The 21,230-nt window shown below is 40.1% G+C and overlaps 1 protein-coding gene and 1 long non-coding RNA gene across 6 annotated transcripts in view; both read right to left on the minus strand.

The window, feature by feature from the left end:
* Positions 1-21,230, minus strand: part of LOC122068939 (protein PIR-like) — a 59,131-nt gene that overhangs the window by 35,151 nt on the left and 2,750 nt on the right. For all 5 annotated transcript variants that reach the window (XM_042632846.1, XM_042632849.1, XM_042632847.1 and 2 more), the window contains exons 4-12: positions 19,918-19,982; positions 19,689-19,766; positions 16,253-16,372; positions 15,560-15,630; positions 5,087-5,179; positions 2,992-3,061; positions 2,782-2,846; positions 2,357-2,552; positions 2,098-2,249 (exon numbers count right to left, since the gene is read on the minus strand). In XM_042632846.1, coding sequence (XP_042488780.1) covers positions 2,098-2,249; positions 2,357-2,552; positions 2,782-2,846; positions 2,992-3,061; positions 5,087-5,179; positions 15,560-15,630; positions 16,253-16,372; positions 19,689-19,766; positions 19,918-19,982 — 910 coding nt within the window. The remainder of the gene's footprint in view (positions 1-2,097; positions 2,250-2,356; positions 2,553-2,781; positions 2,847-2,991; positions 3,062-5,086; positions 5,180-15,559; positions 15,631-16,252; positions 16,373-19,688; positions 19,767-19,917; positions 19,983-21,230) is intronic.
* Positions 5,423-9,284, minus strand: LOC122068941. The gene is made up of 3 exons (XR_006137301.1): positions 9,165-9,284; positions 8,859-9,042; positions 5,423-8,764 (listed from the first exon to the last, which is right to left on the minus strand). It is a non-coding gene; the product is annotated as an uncharacterized LOC122068941 (long non-coding RNA).

A 21,230-nucleotide genomic window follows, 5' to 3' on the forward strand; every position in this document is an offset into this window, starting at 1 on the left:
ATGAGGAACCAGAACTAATTAATTAAAAGAGACATAGAATAAACCTGACTAGGCAACGTGAGAGGTAGGTGCAGTGGAAGGAGTTGAAGTAAAGGAAGTTGTACCAAGCTGCAACATCATGAACTGGAAAGCAAACAACTGACTCAAAAAAAGGGGCCCCAAAGGCATAGATAGGTGGTTGAGAATTGTTAGCAGCCTCCTAGAGATGTACATGGTAGCATATAGAGCCGTTTTTCCCACCACACCCTCCTTTAGGACGATCATGAAGTTTCCAGCCCGTTTCACGAGTGTGTCGGCCTGTCAAGGCTTGCCACAATAGTCACACTTGATGGGTTCCCAAACAGGAGGTCCAGGTTTAGTGGAGGACCTAGAACGGTCCATGGCCGGAGTGACTTGTTCAGTGGTTACAACTGTTGATCGATCAAGGACCATAGTAGGCAACATAACAGACCGGGGACATTATTCATGCTGAACCAAGTTATAGGCCTATATGAGAGTGGGAACTGCCCCTGCCTAGGAGTTGAATATGAATTTGAAATATTACGGATTCAAGCTAGTGAGAAAGCATAGACCCTTTCCAGCTCACAATCCATTTTAAATGCGGTAACATCATCAGTGCAGGCCATTGGAACAAGGTGATAGAAATCTAGCTATTGCCAAAGAGTGGTAAGGGCAGAGCAGTAGGCAGGGAGAGAGATGAATCTGGGTGATACTACTAGACTGTGCTTATGTTTGTTGAACATAAGGGCTCCATCGAGTTCAACAGCAAAGAGATAATAAGGGCATCATTAGCCAACCAAGCATTTTTGGCAGAGGCCTCAGCTGGCATCGGAGTGTCACCCGTCAAGTACCCCAAGAATTGATTGCCACATAAAGTAGGAGAGGCACTTGACCAGGCAAGGTAATTGGTCCCATTCAACTTTGCCAGACCCGGTTGGAGGGATGGGTTATGAGTCCCAACATGGCACACTTCACTACCACCAAATCCTCCTATGGAGGTACCACTATGCTACTCTCCATCATAGAGCCTTTGTATCAATACAATTAAGAAATGGGTGCGGTAAACAAACTTACAAAATGAAGATTGGTGGATCAGCAGTGGCCAATGCAAGAGGCTGGCAGGAGGCAGGGCCAGTGGCGAGGCTGGCAAAGGCTGGCAGGGGCCAGCGGGAATCAGTGCAAGGCAGGGGGCATCGGCATTGGGCTTCCGAAGAACCAGGCAGTAATGCGAGGGCAGGGGGAAGAGCGAAGGCTAGGCGGAGGCGCCACGCAAGATCAGCGGGGTTAGGCAGTGGTCAGCGAGTCAGGCGTGGGCCGCATGGCACGACATACCTTGAGGCATGTTCTGTCTAGCATGCTTGACCAGGGAGGCCAAAGCCTCAGTTACTTGAGATGTTGAACCTACTGGTAGTGGATTTTTAAAATAAAATAAAATAAAATAATACCCAAGGTACTGGGCTCTAATACCAAGTTGATAACCAGAGAATTAGAGAATGCTTTGGCTTGTCAAATATGACAGAGGCCACTCTTATTTATAATGTAGATATGCAGTACAAAGGGAGTCAATTACGGAAGGTAGTGAGAGGCTAGGTAGTACACCTTCACAAATACGACGTGGCATACTTATCCTAACTTTAAGACATTGCAATCCTTCAATATCACAGGCTGTTCCACTTCAACAGCCTGCAAAACCAAAATATTTTGGTTGGTTTCGTGAGTCAAAACCTTGTACCATGCTTCCAATACAAAGGGGCCGTGAGCTTCCACAGAATGCAGTTAATCACACTTTCTGATGCATCAAGACCCACAAGCCAATAAAATTCTGATAACTGAAGGTGTTTTTTAGTATGAGTGTGCAAAGAGAGGATACCTTGGTTGCGAACATACTAACATAAGCAAGGATATCTTCCATCTTATGCATGTAAGTTTCTTTTTCTCAAGGTCTATTCCCTTTCTAATTTCAAATAGAGACTGTTTGTTGCAACATTAATCACACATCATTTAAGATCAATAAGAAAGTGCACCCTAATAAATCAACAAAGGCAGACAAAGTACCAGAGATGCTTTCTGTCAACAACATAAGAAAGTAAAGGATATTCTTGTGTCTCACGAGCTGGGAGTTCATGTGGTGCTGGGAGAGTGAGAAGACGAGTTTGGCTTGAGAATTTTTGGAAGTACATCGACAGCTCTTTCAACATCGCTGCAGGAGAAAGATGAAGATCTGGGAATGCAGGAATAACAGGATCATTCTGCAAAATTGATAGAAAAAAATCATGAAGACGAACCAACAAATTCTTGACCATGAACTATTGGAATTTAATAAAAAGTAAAAATAGTTAACAACGAATGAACATACCTTGAATATATTGATGAGTCGATTGATTTTCACTCTTTTGTACAATGATTCACTGTCTTTATCTGATGATGTTGCTAGAACGACAAGAACAGGCAAGACACGTAGGAGAAGATGGCGTTCTGGAAACAGTAGAGCAAAATCCAACTCTAGAGATTCAACACAAAATACTATAAGGACTTGAAGAACGTCTTCTACACTATCTCTGAGTTAAGGACCACAAGATGGACAACAAACTCCATAGAGTCCAGACTACAAGAATGCTATGAAATCCACTGCATTCATTTTTTCATTTTGGTCTTATGAAAGTATGTAATAACAGTCTATAATAAATGTGAAGAAATGTCAAACCAAAATGCATTAGTCTGATACGAATGCTTCCAATAACCATGCCTCAAAGGAAATAGAACTGTATAGATACAGGATACGTATTTACACGGAACATCTCAACCTGCAAGTTCAGTAAAATAGCCCATCTGGTGCTTAAGAAAATCTGCCAACAAAATAAAGCATGACACTGGTGAGAACACTTGGCATGAGAACGCTTCAAAACTAAGATAAGCTATAAGCCTATAAGCATCCATTATAGTTTCAGACTTTCACTGCCATAACGAACAAGAAAATTCAAACTAACAAACCTGTAAATCATCTAACTCCTCCCTCATTGAATCAGTATCTTGCCACTGAACACTGACTTGAGTAAAAGTCCTAAGAAATTGAGAAGTGGTCAAAGGCATAAAATATTAATGAAGCACAAAAAATACACATCAACTGCCGGACAAGCCATTACTTATGCAGTTTGATGCAAAAGACTTTCTAGAACTATAACCATCATTCAAATCATGTTGCAACTGAGCTGATTAACCAGCAAAATGACATCATCAAAGGGTGAAATCATAGGACTGCAGTCTAAATGGTTCATGTCTCCACGATGAAACAGATTCTGGTGGACTGTTTCCAAGAAAAGAAAAAAAGAAATAGTAGTTCACATTTGGAAGGGGACAGTAATCTTTAAGTGAAGGTTAACAAAGCTTCTGGATAGTGAAAAGGTTTAAGTTACGGAAAGCTCCACACAGGCGCAGACTTGTGACTGAATGTCTAAGAAAATAGAAAATAATAATGACATGAATTCATTCTTTCATATGCTTAGCACATACCAAAAAAAAACCCAAAGATACTCAATTGGCTCGAAAGAATCATAAAGTTTGAAGTCTTCATTTCAACCAAACAAAATCCCCCCCCCCTTCTTTTTTTAACTGGAGTGCATAATTAGTAGATAAATATGAATGCGTATTAATATACCATCTAGAAAACAAGAAGGTTTAACTATTATCAGAAGATATTATAGACATTCTCACAATTGAACAGGGAAAGTAACTCAAAAGGAACTCCAAGAGTTTCATCTAAGAGGGAACACAAATTATTACAAGGATCCAACTGACTTAAGTTATAATATTGTTAGAGTGGGTGTATCTCGGTTCATTGATCACTAAATGCAAACCAATAAGAAAGATAGTAGAGGCCCTAGTATATCCTCATATCACCATAACTAGGATGGAAAAAGAGATATAAGCAGCATAGGTTGCTGCAACCTTCAACCACAAACCTTGGAGACCTTGAAAACCAGAATCTTGTGTTGATACAAGCTATCAGAAGCGCTTTGATACCATGTGATAAAAATATATATCAGCAACTTAGACTAAGAGAACCAGTAGAGAGAAAGAGAGATGGAGAATAGAAGGAAAAGAAGAAGATGAGAACCAAAGGAAAGAGAGAGAGCTGGGCAGTAGACTCAGTGAGTTTTATCGTACCAGCTGAATTCCTTTATATTAAAGCAAAAACAGAGGTACAGCGGGAATTGAATTATTACCTAGCTAATAGTAAAGTCTAATTACAATAGAAACTGAAACCTAATTACAAGAAAATGAGAATCAATAAGAACCTAATCTAAACTACTTAGTCAAGCACACAATCCAACGGTATGGATGTCCATGGACCCCCAACCAAGATACACCCATTCTAACAAATTTAAAGCAAATTAGCAACACAACCTAGTTACAACAAAATCAGATCAAGAATGTGAGGCCATGCCAAGGCCATCAACTCTCAACATTATGGCCTAGCAGAAAGAAGGAAAGCTTCTACCCATAATGGCCTCCTTAGATTTGAGAGAAGAAATCCTCAAAATCCAATGGAAACTAAAATAAAGAGCCATCAAAAATAAATTATCAACTCCAAGTAAGAAGCCAGGAAATGTCACACACACACACACACACACACATATATATATATATAAACATAAAAATAAAAACAACAAATATGTTGCATTACAAGACTTCCCCAGGGTTATCTATCCATACAACTAAAAATATGATAGACAAAAGGAATATGCAAGTCATACTGTTTTGCCATCACACAAGGTGCACAGCAGAAGGTAAGCATCAGGTTTTTTTGTGGGGGGGGTGGGGGTGGGGGTGTGTGGTTTGCTACCACGATTGTGGCAAACTGGCAATTGGAAATACAATGAGAACACCACCCTTTACACACACCACCCCCCCCCCCCCCAACCACCAAAAAAAAAAAAAAAAATCAACCCCCAAGGTGAAGGAGGGATTTGGTCCCAAGGCCTGGCAACAGCTACGCTAGGTCCTTACAGTTGCGCTAGCTGGCACCTTAAAGGTAAGTATCATCCCATAAGATAGAACATAAATAAACTAAACATGATAGCCATACCTCTTATACCAAGAAAAATCATTTGGTATGCTTGCTTTTGCATTCTTTAGATGATCAAGTTGTACCAAAACATCAAGCAACCTCAACATGGACCTAGAGTAGAGGGGGGGGGGAAATTACTTCAGATAGACAAATATAGTGCACTCATAAATCTTGAAATAGATGAGAGAACCAAGAAAATTATCAAGATAAACTGAAACAATTGTTTTCCTGTACTTAACAATTCAGAAAGATGGCCTCTTAATTGTTATACAACAGTGAAAACAGAAATAAAAGAGCATGTTTTCTGGATTTAACTTCCCAGAATGACTTAAATTACAATTTATCAAGGCATAGACGGGGAAAATTCATTAATTTTTACACAAAATGGGGCTCACCACATGCAAATGAAAAATGCTAAATAGACCATTCTTTTTCCAACAATCAACAACAGAATTCATGTTCCAGCAGATTTAAACATTGGATTTTTGCTAATACGAGCTTCCATCTTTTCATCTTAGGTTGAAGAACAATGCGTCAGAATTGTGAAAGCCAACCACATATGAGTTCTGGTTCATATCTTAGCTTAAATCCTAGCTGGGATTTTTTTAAGTAGCTCTCTCCCTGGACAAATGTTTGATCAATTGAATTCCAGCAAAGCAAGACCAGTTACTTGCCAAGTAGTTTGGAAAAAACTTGCAGCAGTTTATCAAGCCTAAGTACATCTTGAATTTGCGAGGCATCAAAAGCAACCATTGCAGACGAATGCTTTCATCCACCTCCCCACCCCCCCAGCCTTTTGGGAGGACTCTAAAACTGCAGAAGTAGATCAGGCATTACAAATTATTCCCTCATGATGGTAGATACAAAAATTTCAACCCCAGTAGAATTGTCATAGCCAGCAAATCCACCAAAGTTTGGGTAAATCCTTTGGCCACCAATCTAGCTTTGTACTTGTCCATAGTTCCATCCACATTTTGTTTCATTGTAAACACCCATTTGCATCCCACTGGCTTCTTAAGTGGTAGAAGAGCCACCAAGTCTCACATGTCATTTTTCCCAAGTGCCCTCATTTCTTCGTCCATAGCATCTTTCCACTGCGGTTTTGCAAAAGCTTCCTCTCAGTTTTGAGGACTAGAAACAAACGACAAAGAAGAAAAAAGAAACACGATAAAAAGGAGATTTGGAATTATAAGACACGACATTGGAGAAAGAATGTTGTGTGTAGGTCCTATTTCCTTTATAGACAGCAATAGGGAGATCAATAGAAGGATCACTAAACGGGAAGAGGTTACCGGACGAGATGTTGGACTCTAGATTAGAGGACGATTGGCTAGGTACAGTGGTAATGGTGTCTTTCTTCTTTTGACGAAAATACACCTGATATGGCTCCTTCTAAGCAGATTTCGGCTCCCCCGAATAGAACTATCTAGCATCATCCCCTTCTCACCCACGGTCTCTTATTCCTAATGAAAAAAGAGATTGCGATCAAGAGAAACAACCATTGGCTCATCTTCTCGTACAGTAGCAGATTCCACCTGAAGAGGTGCCAACAAGATAATAGGCCTCTATCTCATGAAACACCACATCCATCTTGACCAGCATGCAACAAGAAGCCAGCAATAACATCTGTACCCTTTCTATGTGGCAGAGTACCCAAGAAAAATACAACGAAGACCCCTTGGATCGAATTTTCCATAGAAGTGTTGATTTCAAGCAAAACAAGCATAGCCAAGTACCTTGGAAGGAGCCACAAAGGAGGTAGATCCAGTAAGCACCTTAAGAGGACAACAGGATTCCAAGACCCATGATGGCATCCAATTAATAAGGTATGCAACAGCAAAGACTGCCTCACTCCAGTATTCACTGGGACATGCATCTCAAATTTAAGGGACCTGTCTGTTCTTCCTTTCAGCTACACCATTCTGTGTTCGGGTGTCAACAAAACTAATCGGATGGACAATACCGTGATGTGCCAAATAAGACTAAAAAGAGCCATCCACATACTCCTTCCATTATCAATGCACAAAATCTTAATTCTAGCATCATTGGTTCTAAATCTTAATTTGGATGCCCTCTTCTTCCAAGATTTTCTCCGCCAAGGCTGCTTGGGATTTTGTTAAGATTCATGGTACCGCCACCCCTTGGCATAAACTCCATTGTCTTCTTCATCACATCCCACGGCATAGCTTCACAGCCTGGAGAGTATTCACTAACTCCTTGAATACGCATTGATTTCTCATCCAAAGAGGCATCCCGATTGATCCCATGTGCATCCTTTGTGGGATTGAGCCAAAATTTGTGGATCACCTCTTCTTCGTTTGCACATTCTCCAACTCAATCTGGAAAATGGTTCCTGCCAAATGTTTGCCTGCTACTAGAAGAATCCTCCCTCTCCATAGAGAATGGATTTGGGTAGACATAACCTTCCGGGGCAAGTCTATATGCGACCTGGTGGGAAATCTTGCCTTCTGTGCAACAATCAATCAGATCTAAATGGAAAGAAATCATAGGAAATGGACCTTCCAACTCTCGCTCGCTGGATAAGATTTGGTGCTCCATCTCCTTCGATGTCAAAGCAAAGATCTCAAGGATCTCCTCCTTTTGTGATCCATCCACTAGGAACTGTCATATTGTAAATTCCTGGGAGCTGCCTAGCTCCATCATCAGGAATGTGCCCCCTTATACTGGGCCTCTTTCTTTTCTTTTTCCCTCTTTTCTAAGGGTAATGAATTATTTATTCACCCAAAAAAAAAAGAACTAATCGAAATAGAGTAAACACTAAACACAAGCATCACAACAAAACTGGTTCGGATTACACTAAATTAAATCAAAAAAAAGTCTAGATATAGTTCCTAAAGGGGGATGTCGTAAATGGTGATGCCATTTATATAACTCTGATAAAGCAAACTTCAAATCAATGTGATGAGCCCGAGTCGAGGAATTGAGGAAGAAGCATTGTCGAGCAAGTAGAGACCTCCACTCACTTTACCACTGCCAATCGTTGCCCCGTCACCAAGTCCTAAAATAGACAATGAGAAGGAAAAAAGATAACTTTGCAATTCAAGCCCCTAGTGATACTATTAATAGATAAGAGATTAGTACAAAAGTTGGGCCATGCAACACAGATGAACAGGATAACAAAGGAGAGCATTGAATAGTTCCATCCTAGAAACAGAGGAGAGAGAACCATCAGTAACCCTTACCATTGATTTTACTATATGATGGAGAATATTGAGAAAAATGACAAGGAGAACCAGTCATATGATCTGTTGCCCCGAAGTCAACTATTCAAGAATAGGATCATAGGATACAACAGATGCACAATGACCACCAAAAGAAATACCTGAGTGAGCAGAGTGGGACTCAAAAGTGACCAGCATAGAGGTAGCAGCAACAGTAAAGGAAGATGAGGGCTCCAACTTGGTCATCAAACGACGCAAAAGAGAACTCACCTGTGAGAGGGAAACACCAATGGGACAGCAGTATCAAATGTAGCAGTTGTTTCAATCTGGTTTTCCTGAGACTGATTAGAACGACCATGACCCCTGGAATTGGCTGGCTGCCCATAAAGTCAAACCAGCCATGATGCCATGAAGTCATACACTCAGAACTTGTCTTCACGTTTCTTGAAAGCAGTAGCATCAATAGAACAAATAGCTTGAAAATCATCATAAATATCCAGCTCCTGCCACATACCTGGCAACTTAGAGTAGTATTAGTAGAGAGTCATTCTTTCTGCTCGGTCTCATGAAACTTCTTAAAATTCGTAAGCATGTGCATCGTTCTCTACCTAAAAATAGGTATCCTTAGCCGCCTTCCAGATCTTGGCAGCAGTATTCATCAACAAATAACCCTTAGCACTATTAGGGTTCAACGAGTTCAACGAGAATGACATGACCAGGGAGTTGTCAGAACTCCACTTCTTCTAAACAGTACCATCATCGGCAAGCTTCTCAATTTCACCTGTGAGATACCTGGAGTAACCACAGGAATCAATTGATAGAAAGCAGGATGGAGACCACATCAAATAGCTGCTCCCGTCTAACTTGGAGCTTAAAAGGAACGAAGGACATGCACCATGAACAACACTACTCACTCCATCCAAACAGTTGGTGCACTAGTGTCATCAGAAGTCTCCATGATTGCTGATCACAAAAACTATCCACGAACCAATTCAGGAAACAAATCACATGCTACGCCAAGTGTAACAGAGAGAAACCAAACCTAAAAAAGCCAGATCAAATAGTGCATGAGAGTTAGAATGTAAAGATTGTGAGAGAACAAGAAAGAAAGGGAGAAGATGATGAAATGATGAGAGAAGAGTGCTGGAGAAGAAGAAGGAGAAAGAGAAGAGAAATAAAGGTAGAATGTTATGTGTGAGAGAATACTCTATTCCACACATAAATTGCTTCACTAAAATAATATGGAAATTTACAAACACCTCCCTAGGGAGGTAAAAGGTGAAAAGGAATAATTACAATATAAGACAATAAGAGGAATAACTAGTTCTCAGAATGCCCTTAATACACAAACTCTAACACTCCCACCTCAAGCTGGAGAATAAATGTCATACATTCTTAACTTGAACAGCAAAGTACTAAACTGATGATGGATGAGTCCCTTTGTGAAGACATCTACCAATTGATCACCAATCCTTACAAAAGGACGGCAAATAAAACCAAAGTCAATCTTTTCCTCAATGAATGTCCACCTCTATGTTTTGTTCAGTCATGTTGCACTAGGTTGTGGGCTATACTGATGGCAGCCTTCTTATCACAATAGAGGCGCATGGGAGCCTCAGTGTCAAACACCAACTCTTGGACTAGCCGTCTCAACCATAGAAATTCACATACTCTATGAGTCATGGCTCTAAATTCTGCCTCTGCACTTGATTAAGCTACAATTGGCTACTTTTTACTCCTCCATGAAACTAAGTTACCACCCACAAAGTTACAATATCGAAAGGTAGATCGTCGACCATAAACTGAACCATCCCAATCAGCATTACTGTAGCCTTCTACCTTTAAATGGTTGTGCTCGGCATGTAGTAGTCCTTCCTCGGGGTGGACTTCAAATACCTAATAACGAGATATACTGCATCCAAGTGCCCACCCTTGGGGGCATGCATGAACTAACTCACTACTCCCACTGCATAGGTAACGTCTGGACGAGTCAAGCATAGATAAATAAGCTTCCCAACTAGCCTCTAATATTTCCCTGCATCAACAAGAGAAGGTCCACAGTCTTCCCCTAGTTTATGATTCTGCTCAAGAGGGAGAGCTTGCAGGTTTGCAACCAAACATTTCCTATTTCTTTCATTTATGCCTTTTTTAGACACTTCAATCCCTATGAAATACTTCAAGAGCCCCAGATCATTGATCTCAAACTATTAATCCAAGCAAGTCATCAACCTAGCTAGCTCCGCTCTGTCATCTCAGTCACCACAATGTCATCAACATAGACAATCAGGGTTGTAATGGTGCCATTACTTGTGAACAAGGTGTGATTAGCCCGAGTCGGGAGTACCAATTCTTCAAAATAGTCTATATGAACATTTCAAACCACGCCTTAGCGGACTATTTGAGACCATACAATGCCTTCTTGAGGAGACACACCTTCTCTTCGGCTAAAGGAAACATGAAGCCAGGATGAGTTTGTATATACACCTCCTCTTTTAAATCACCATGAAGAAAGACATTCTTCACATCTAACCGATACAATGGCCAATCTTTGTTTACTGCCAATGATAAGAGAACTATTATAGAATTATGTTTAGCTATAAGAGCAAATGTCTCCTGATAATCAATCTCATACAACTGGTTGTGTCCTTTTGCCACCTACATTGCCTTATATCTCTCAATAGCACCATCTGACCGGTACTTGATTGTGTAGACCTATTTGCATCCAACTGGAACCCTCCCCCTGGAAAGATCAACCAGTTTCCAAGTACAGTTTTTCTCAAGGACCATCATTTCCTCAGACATAGCTTGCTTCCACTTAGGGTAAGACATAGGTTTAGTGACATTCTTTGGAATAGAAACAGAGGAGAGGGCAACAATAAAGGCAATATCTGTAGGAGAAAAAGCATCATTGGAAACAAACTGGGCTATTGGATTAGTACAAGCTCTCTTCCTCTTTCAAATACCAATGATAAAATCTAACTCAGATAAGGAAGAAGAGATGTTACCTGACTGAGGAGGGTGGATCTCAGGATGTGGATCCAAAGAGGATTCTTGGCAAGTCTTCTTTCCCTTTCTTTTGTACACAAGTAACTCCTTATTACCTAAACCGCCCTTTGAATGATCAACAATATCCATCTCTTTGTGTTTCCCAAGCATAAATGGAGGAAGGGAGAAAGCAATGGGATGACGTCAATGGCCTTTTCACTCTCATTATTCTCCCCCTAAAGAGGATACTGATGAGGAGCAAAGAAAGACACATACTCAAGGAAAGTGACATCTTTTGAGAGAAACCGCCTAGCATAAATGGAGGAATAGGCAAGGGAGAAAGCAATGGGATGACATCAATGGCCTTTTCACTCTCATTATTCTCCCCCCTAAAGAGGATACTGATGAGGAGCAAAGAAAGACACATACTCAAGGAAAGTGACATCTTTTGAGAAAAACCGCCTTCGAGAAGAAGGATGGTAGCAGTTGTAACCTTTTGTAGTGGAGGAATATCCAAGGAAGATGCATTTGAGTGTTTTGGGTCCAGTTTAGTCCGAGAAGATTTATTAACATAGACATAACAAACACACTAAAACATCTTGGGAGGAAGAGAGAAAGCCAAAGAGTGAGGAGACAAGGTTTCCAAAGTAGTTTTGAAACCAAGGAGTTTTATGGGCTTGCGGTTGATTAAAAATGAAGCAGTAAGAAGAGCATTAGACCAACAAGTTTTAGGAACATGCATGCGAAAGTAAAGGCTCTTATTGACTTCCAACAAGTGCGACTTTTTTCCTCTCAGCCACCCCATTCTGTTGGTGTGTGCCAACACAAACCAACTAATGGATAATGTCATTAACTGTTAAAAAAGTCTTGAACACCAAAATACATATATTCCCCTCCTTTATCAGAACGAACAATTTTAATTCTAGTTTCAAATTGAGTATAGATCATCTGATTAAAAAAAATTAAAGGGATCATAAATATCACTCTTATGTTTCATCAAAACAGTCCAAGTGCTACGAGAAAAATCATCAACAAATGAAATAAAGTAACGATTGCCAAATAAGGAGGTAGTTGGAGAGGGTCCCCAAACATCAGTATGCACAATATGAAAGGGAACATTAGATCTATTACCATGATAAGGATAAAAGGATCGACAATGTTTGGCAAAAATATATAGTTCACAAGTAAAGGCATAAGAAGAAGAAAACGAAGTAAATAAATGAGGTAATTTTCTTCTCATAACAACAAAAGAGGATGGCCCAAACGTTGATGCCAAAGCATCACAGAATCTACAGAGCTATTATCATTACGTCCATACACGTAGGACTGAGCTATGGGAAAAATAGGTGGTTGAGGGTTCAAGTAGATAAAGCCCCTTCCCCTCACATCTACTGCCAATGATCCTCTTCGTCACCAAATCCTGAAACAGACAATGAGAGGGAAGAAAGTGACACAACAATCAAGGATTTGGTTAATGGTTAGAGGCAAAAGGTTAATGTCAAAATTGGAACATGGAGAACAGATTCAAGAGAAAAAAAGAGGTAAGAGGAGCCCTGTCCTTACCAGAAACAGAGAAAAGGAACCATCAACGACCCTAACCTCATCCCTACCAGAATAAACAGAGCATGAATCAAACACTAAGACATACCAGTCATGTGATCGATGGGGCCAGAGTCAATAACCCAAGTAGGAGCAGTAAAAGGAGCCAAGGAGAAGAATTACAAGGTAGAAGTCAAAGTGTCTAACGATAGGGATGTAAACGAAGAGCTACCCAACTGAGACATAACCTTCTGAAATGCTGCAATATCCTCCCTAGCAAGAGAGTTGTGCTATGCTTGTATGCTAGGCGGAGGCCCCATAGTATCAGTATCAATCTGCATAGAGTGTGCTCTAGCTCCTCCCTCTACAACCACCATACATACCATTAGATCCACCATGTGTACCAGGAGGATGGCCATGAAGAACCCTTCAGGTTTATTTAGTGTGCTCAGGTTTCCCACAATGATCGCTATGGAATCTATCCCTATTATCTCCACGAGGTGGCCCCTAGCCTCGGCCTCCACCACTCCAATCTATCTAAAAGCTAGAGGAAATATAATGTAGACTAGGGTAGGTGAACTAACCAAGTCTCAACTGCAGGAACTTTTAATCAAAGAACAACCACGAACAACATAGAATAAAGGCAGGAAACAAATCAGACAAACAGAAATCAGATCTGAACTCTCGATCCCATTACTGATGTGTTGCTGGTCAGATCAGGCTAGCTGACAATAGAGGCTTCCAAGGGCTTCAATTAAGTTCACTCCAGCTTAGTAACATGACCCAAACTCCAAAGCAACAGTAAAAATTAACCCAGCCCTGTCGATCTCAGTTCTGGTTATGGCAGATCACTAAAAGACAAAAGTATAGTGATTTTGAATAACTCTACAACCTAAGGTCAGAAAACCCTCTACTCTGGATTGAGTTTCCCTTTGTATGGGTAGGACCTTAAGTTAAAATCTCAGCATAAACTAACCATGGGATAGGCCTGGACAGAAGTTGAAAATTCCTCATAGGTATGCCTATCGCTGGACAGAACTGAGAACAAAAGATTGATCTAAATACCTGTAGCAGCAAGGCAGCAATAGATTCTTGTAGATAACCTTGAAGAAGAAGAAAACACTTGTATCAGATCCTCCTGGGCTCCCACCGTAAGGAGTCGAATGGATCAAACACCACTCTCTTCCACTGTGATCAAATACTTATGGAAGGGAGCCCTCTCCTTTATTTATAATAATTTATAATAATGATGGGGGGTTTACAAATAATAGAAACTCACTTTAGTTTCCAAAATTGAAATAGGAAACTAAATAAAAGCAAGTCCTCTAGTTATTAAAATTAAAAATAGAAACTAGAAAATAAGAAATACTGAAATTAGAAACTAATTAATCCCATCAAAACCCAACTAAAAAGAAAACTAACTAGTAATCTCGTACTCAATCTTAGAGCCCCTCTTTTAGACCCATAAAAGTGGCCCAATACATTCCAAACCACATGGACTGAAGGCCCAACACATATACAACCCAACTCTAGGCTTATTCCTAATAAAACAAGCCTATTTTGGTTATTAATCTACATCAAAAGAGCTGGCCACTCAAGAGGAGATCTCGCCAAATCTCGTCAAATTTCGCCAAAATCTTGCCAAATCTCTCCAGATCTCGCCTCTCTACTTTTTTGAAGAAAAAACACTAAGAGGCAAGAATCTTGGTGCTTTTGCTTGAGGATCTCCATTCCTATCTTATGTCATTTCAAATTTTCAAATGTATGTTAATGTGACTCATCAGTCATCAATGTTAATTGTTAATCAATTAAGTAAATATCTATGATGTCTTTTAAATTCTTAAGATTATGGTTTGTCATGTGTTGATTGTGGGATAGAGCATACTAGCCTAGGGTCCAAAGAGCCGGAGACTACTTACATAGGGTACGAACTCAAAGTACCATTTTAAGTTTGATTTTTAAAAAAGTGATGTTTCCATTTGTGTTTAGAAGTCCTAAAATAGGGTAAATACCTAGTTTTAGGGACTACAAAGACCATATGACCACTGAGACCAACCATCGAGTTGACCGCAAAAAATATATGATCTCGGCGAGATCTGGCAAGAACTCTCTTTTTTGGATTAGCGAGATGGGGAGCGAGAGCTAGATCTTAAACCATGGATGTCGGGCACACTTGGTTTGTTCGCTTGCTAGCACCTTCAGCCTTCATCCTTGTTGTTTGCCTACCCCGGTGGGTTTGTCGGCCACTAGAAACCAGACTTTCGGTCTGTTGGTTAGCCTCCTCTTCGACACCAACATGATGTGCCATTCTCGGTCGGTAGCCACTCTGTCGGTGCCCTTAGAAAAGCCAGCGCCCTTTTGCCTTGGAGACCCCATCCGCTAGGTCAGCTGTCCGCTTGGCTGAGGCCCTCCGTAAGGCCAGCGCTCCTCCATCGTGTTGGTGGCTAGGAAATGTTGTGTTGAGATGTTAGGATCAGGAATTGTGGTTCTCTTCCCAATTCGGACCGATTTTCCCTCCTCCTCAGGGTGGGCACCCGGGCCAACTTGTAAAAGTTCTTTGAGGCCATGTGGGCCCTGATTGTTGCCGTTTTGGGCTTTTGTATCCCTTTTGGGTTTGTAAATTCCCCTTTTGGGTTTATATTTCCCCTCCCCCTTCTTTTAATGCATTTTTCAATCCACCCAAAAAAAAAAAACTTCAAGTTTCCATTTAAACATACGAAAATGAGGAAGTGAACCAAGTTTTAGTTGCCTAAAGGTAAGATGATAAAGGAAAGTAAAGACACACCAAAGATGAGTTACAGTAGGACCATTTATGCGCCTCTCAGGCCTTGAAAATCGTTGCATATCAGCTGCAAGCTGCACTAGAATGGACATAAGTACAATTATGTGTCTATCAAATTTAAAGCAAGAAAGATAGAAGATATGCAAACATTTGTAATTTCCATGTTCCCATGATAATATTAAAATCTAAAGGAAGAAAGATGAATGTAAACATTCCTAATTTTATTTCCAAGATAATGTCAAATTTAAAGAAAGAAAGACAGGTGAATGTAGACATTCCTAGATTTCAGTTCAGAAAAATAAGGTGCTGGCTCATTCAATTGCTTGTGAGGGGTGCCTCATAAAAGACAGACATTCATTTGCTCCTAAATTGGTGATCTCAGAGGTGAATACTTCTCACTTCTACATTTCTTTTTGCTTCATACACAGACAACAGAAACACAAGGAAAATATATGTAAAGAATACAAGATGCCATCAAACAAATCTGCAAAGACCAAAATGTATGCTTACTATTCCCATAAATGAATCAAGAAGTACAATGAGAGAATAAAATGCAAATGTGTTCAAAGCCTCAAAGTACTCCAAATGATAGAACTAAGGTGGGTTCAATGAGTAACGACACATGCAAAAATGGAATTCCATTTCAAAATGTAAAAAGATTATCAGAGACCAAATCAGGTTACGGAAGTCACATACTTTAGAAGCAGCTGAAGCTTGCCATCTCTGAATTTCACGCAGACGACTCATCTCCAAATCAAGAACTTGATATGTCTCCATGTACAGTTCCGCCTGACTTTGCTTCATCGAATCAGGAAGCTGCATAATCATTTCCAGCTCTCATTATTATGATTGTTCATACAAGAAAAGGAATAAGAAATTCCATAAGTAGGCAGCAACTCATCCTGTCACCACTGTATTTGTCAAGAATATGAGTTACAACTGAACAGCTATGTTACAGAACAAATCTAGTATTACCAGTGATTGCTTCCCTACCAGATTTATCTACAGGTCCAACAATAAAGGACAGCGTAGGTCTTAAAGCACCAGGATTTGAGTTACAAGCAAGTGGTGGCAGAAAAGGCCTTACCAGGTTGGCTGACTAACTTTGGTAGAGGGATCAAGAAAAACCATTAAAGAATGGAAGAATACAAAATATTGATAGGATCCAAATAAAAATGGAATTAGTGTTGGGATTGTGAAACCTAGGTTTTAAAAAGTGAAGAAAATGAGAAAGACTATGAAAATTGAAATTGTTATGGGACTGTAATGGCTGTGAGCAGACAATTTAGAGAAGGTAAGAAAAGGAATTACTTTGAAAGAGACGAGAGAGAAAAGCGAGAGAGTGGGGAATATTTACCTATGCACAACTACAGTTTCACATGATTGGATTCTAAAGCACGTCACTTTCAATTTTATTGTATTATTACACTACAAATTCTGTACAACACACCCCTTTTAACACAGACTAGAAATTGACTACTCAAACTCCAATTCTAAGAACTACTTACTAATTACTGCTTAACCAAGAAATAAAGACTCCTATAGAACCTGGATGATTAAGATTTCTACCCATACTGAACTTGACTGAGAATTAAATAAACTCAAATAGAAATAACCATGTTAAAATTAAGACTGAGAGCTGAACCTAAAACAGAATAACCCTCAATCTTATCCTCCCAGAATTACAGTTTAGCCAATTTTCAATTCCTCAAAGGAAAGATCCTTCAGAATCTCTGTTACTTGGTATGGTGTCTTTGGAAGGAGAGAAATCAGCATATAACCAAAGAATTATGTAACAAGGTCAGACACACTGACAGATAGAAGATGTATGATACAGCATCTCTAAGAACTAGACACTAAGACAAAAAAACACACACATGCATGCAAGAATACACGTGTATCCACACACACACATTTGTGTATGTACTAAGTACATATGTACATATGATATCATCTCTGCTGGTTCTTGGAACCCCCCTGGCCCTTCCACCTCTCAGCTAGATGAAATCTGGTCCACCCTGCCTGCCGCCCCTCTCCTAGGGTCATCAAGGCTTGATACTATTGTTTGGTCCCACGCTCTGAATGGCATTTTCAATGTTAAGTCCATCTGGGACCTCATCAGAGCTCATGGACCTCCCACGCCCTGGCACAAGCTCATCTGGTTCAAGCACCACATCCCTCGTCAAAGCTTCACTGCATGGCGAGTCTTCATGAATTGTCTTCCTACGCAAGCCTTCCTTATCCAAAGAAGCATCCAGGTCTCTCCTTTATGCCATCTCTGTGGATCTGAGCCAGAAGACACAAACCATATATTTTTTGCTTGCCCTGTCTCCTCCTCCATCTAGAAGCTTGTTCTCTCCAAATGCTGGCCGGTTAATAGAAGAATCCTCCCTTTCCAAAGGGAATGGATTTGGATGGACATGACTTTCCAAGGGAATACTATTTATCATTATGTGGGGAAGGTTGCTTTTTGTGCTACTCTAAACCAAATCTGGATGGAGAGAAATCATAAGAAATGGACCTCCAACTCTAGACCATTAGAAAAGATTTGGAATTCCATATTCTTTGATGTCAAAGCAAAGATTTCTAAACTTTCTTCCACTTGTTTCCCCTCCCCCAGAAATTGTCACATTGTAGCTTCATGGGAGCTTCTTAGCTCTACAATCAAGAACCATGTATCCCTCTGAGGATCTTATTTTCTTCTCTTTCCCCCTCCCCTCTTTGGGGCTGTACATTTTTTTTCCTTCTCTCCTTGGTAATAAATTATTTATTCACCCAAAAAAAAAAGTACATATGTATATACATCTCCTCCCATCCTAGCTTCATGTTTTACCTTTTCATGCGGAGAAAATATTGTAAGTTTGTAACCATGATCTGGAGTGTCAACACATCTATCCATGCCAATGCACATCAACATGGGCAGATAAAAGTCCCATGTCCCTATTACATAGAGTGATGACAAAAAATTGAACAACAAATGATTGGGAGGATGGATAGATCCCCTGTTGAAAGACTTTTTAGCTGGTCTATTCCAAAAAATATACATGAGAAGGCCAATCCAATCAATAGATTAAGAACATGAAGAAGCATCCAGCCGTCTAGCACAACTGACCCAAACCCAATCACCAACATTAACTATGAAAAAACATAGTTAAGGATGCCTCAAAACCTCTTAAATTCAAAGCCCATCCAATCAAGAGATTATAGCCACAGAAACTGAAAAGGCCCCTACTACAACACCCAATCCTATGAAATGATCGCTGATCAGCATTATTAAACATCCACCCGAAAGCCCACAATTATGGAAATTCCAGCTAAAATTCTGCAGCATTTAAAGGGGAAAAATGATCAATTTCCACCACGGCCCTTGATGCATGCTAATTTCTGACTTTGCACTTGCCTCCATTTCAAAATTCAAACAGCCAAGTTTGTTTCATAAATGTGGCTCCCCTATAACCCAACAAATACAAACAGCTTAATCTTCCACAGTATTTGACCCTTCTCACCAGAGGGGGCATATGACCGCAGTATTTGACCCTTCTCACCAAAGCATCCCATGAAGAATACCGCAAGTCACCATCTCCACATCCTTCGCATTAGATGTTTATTTGCTCGATACATGCTTATATCCAGCAACTTGTCAGTTCTGAACAACTAACCAGTTTCCCCCATATCTTGAGAAGTGGAGATATCAGCTCACCTCTAGAAATAATTGGCTAGTAGAATAACTGAACTGTGAAGACACCCTAAATCCTTCATTCCAGACCTTCTGATACACGCTCACACCTCTAAAAGGAGATTCCTTCCTTGAGCAGGCCAAGAACCTGTCAAATTCCTATATCTCTTTCTCAACTTCCCTCTAAAGATAAGATTCTCTACTATCTTGGTATGAAGTATGAACCAACTTCAAATACAAACTTATCATCAAATCTTTTGTAGGCACTGGATAATACAGATGGCGGCATAGGAAACATATGTTATGTATCAAGGAAAGAAAGAAGAGAAGGGGGGACAAAGCTAAGATATATGTTATATGAAGCTAACTTCCATCAACAATAAGGTGAATGATTAGTCCATTATTCACAAAATCATAGAAAGGACTTTAAACTTCAAATTTAGATCTGACTTTGACCTGAGGAAGTGCTTTTACGCAACTTCGATACGTGTAGAGAACAGATGCCATTTCCTTCCCTTCTTGAACAAGAGCATTCTGCGGGCATATCAGCATCAACCATCAAATAATGAATCCAGGAACTAATATTATACTAACATATGCATCACAACTCAGTTATACTAAAACAGTCAGAAGTGTAACAGACTCTTAAAAATAAAATGAGAATGAAGAACAGGAGAGCTTTTACCAGTTGATTGACAGCTTTTGTGTCCTCCAGTAGAGACAAACGGTAAGCAGAAACATCACTATACTCTGTAAGACAACAATTTGTGTCAGGTACAATATATGATGGAGGAAGAACAGGATCGGGATTCAAAAAAGATACACAGAAATGTGCACCTTTATGTTCCTAATAAAATTCAAACCAATTAATTTAACACTCCTAAGTTACAAAAGACATAATTTCCGACTATGTGACGACAAGATGAATAAGCCAATGCATCTTCAGCTAATCGCTGGTCACTTATTCAACTCATTATTTGAACTTGACATACAGTACCAGAAGCTGGAAGCAATCTGGTGCACTCTTCTCAAACAATCTACCCCAGGAACCAGCTTATACAAAATCTGCCAGGTCCAGGTCAACCATTGTGCTTAAAAGGGACTATCCTGAGCTCTAACTCAGGAACAACAAGGAGTCTGAGCCACGACCAGAATGCCATCCTTAGGGGGAGGGGAAGTGACAAGCACCTCAAGCTGGCATGTCACCAGCCCAAATTACAGTCCCACTGCCCGCCACCCTTTTTATAATTAGCAGTGAAATAGAAATCTATCAAAAAAGAAGCTTCCAGCCACATGATAAACAATGCATTGACTGGAACAAAGTCACCAATCTACCATTAGTCAACATGATAAATACCATAAGACAGTTAAGGTCCACAAGTAGAACCCTTGCTACCAAACTAAAGCTTTAAAAGCTGAAAGTAATCTTCTATTTTTTTTTTTCCTTTTATATCAGATCATAGAGATTGTCAATTTAAGACCACCAATATTATCAATATCGTTGTTGCATGATGAACTTCAACTTTAGGCCATCTTACAACCATTAGAACTAACAATTGTTTCAACTGCTTATCCTAGAAGCTCGAGCATGATGAACTTCAACCTTGGACTATCTTACAACCATTAGAACTAATAATAGTTTCAACTTCTTATCCTAGAAGCTTGAGCTGTTAAGGGCCACAACAATGTACATTATGGGTCTCAGTCATATGTCGTTGTGCCCCTACATGTTTTGTGCCCTCTTGGTGCCACATGATGGCACCACCACATGACGGTGCCACATGCATAGTCATGTATGTGTGTCTACACGGATGTTGTTGTGTGTTGATATACATTGTTGTGGCCCTTACTTCACAGCTCGAACAACACATAACACAGATCTCTCGCACATCCATGAGGGATCTGTGTTATGTGTTGTTGTGCCCCCTACACATTGTGCCCCCTTGGTGCCACGTGATGGTGTGAAGAGCCAATTATGTGTGAGCCTACATGTGCAAG

Source organism: Macadamia integrifolia, unplaced genomic scaffold (assembly GCF_013358625.1).
Source record: "Macadamia integrifolia cultivar HAES 741 unplaced genomic scaffold, SCU_Mint_v3 scaffold484, whole genome shotgun sequence".
Taxonomy (NCBI): domain Eukaryota; kingdom Viridiplantae; phylum Streptophyta; class Magnoliopsida; order Proteales; family Proteaceae; genus Macadamia; species Macadamia integrifolia.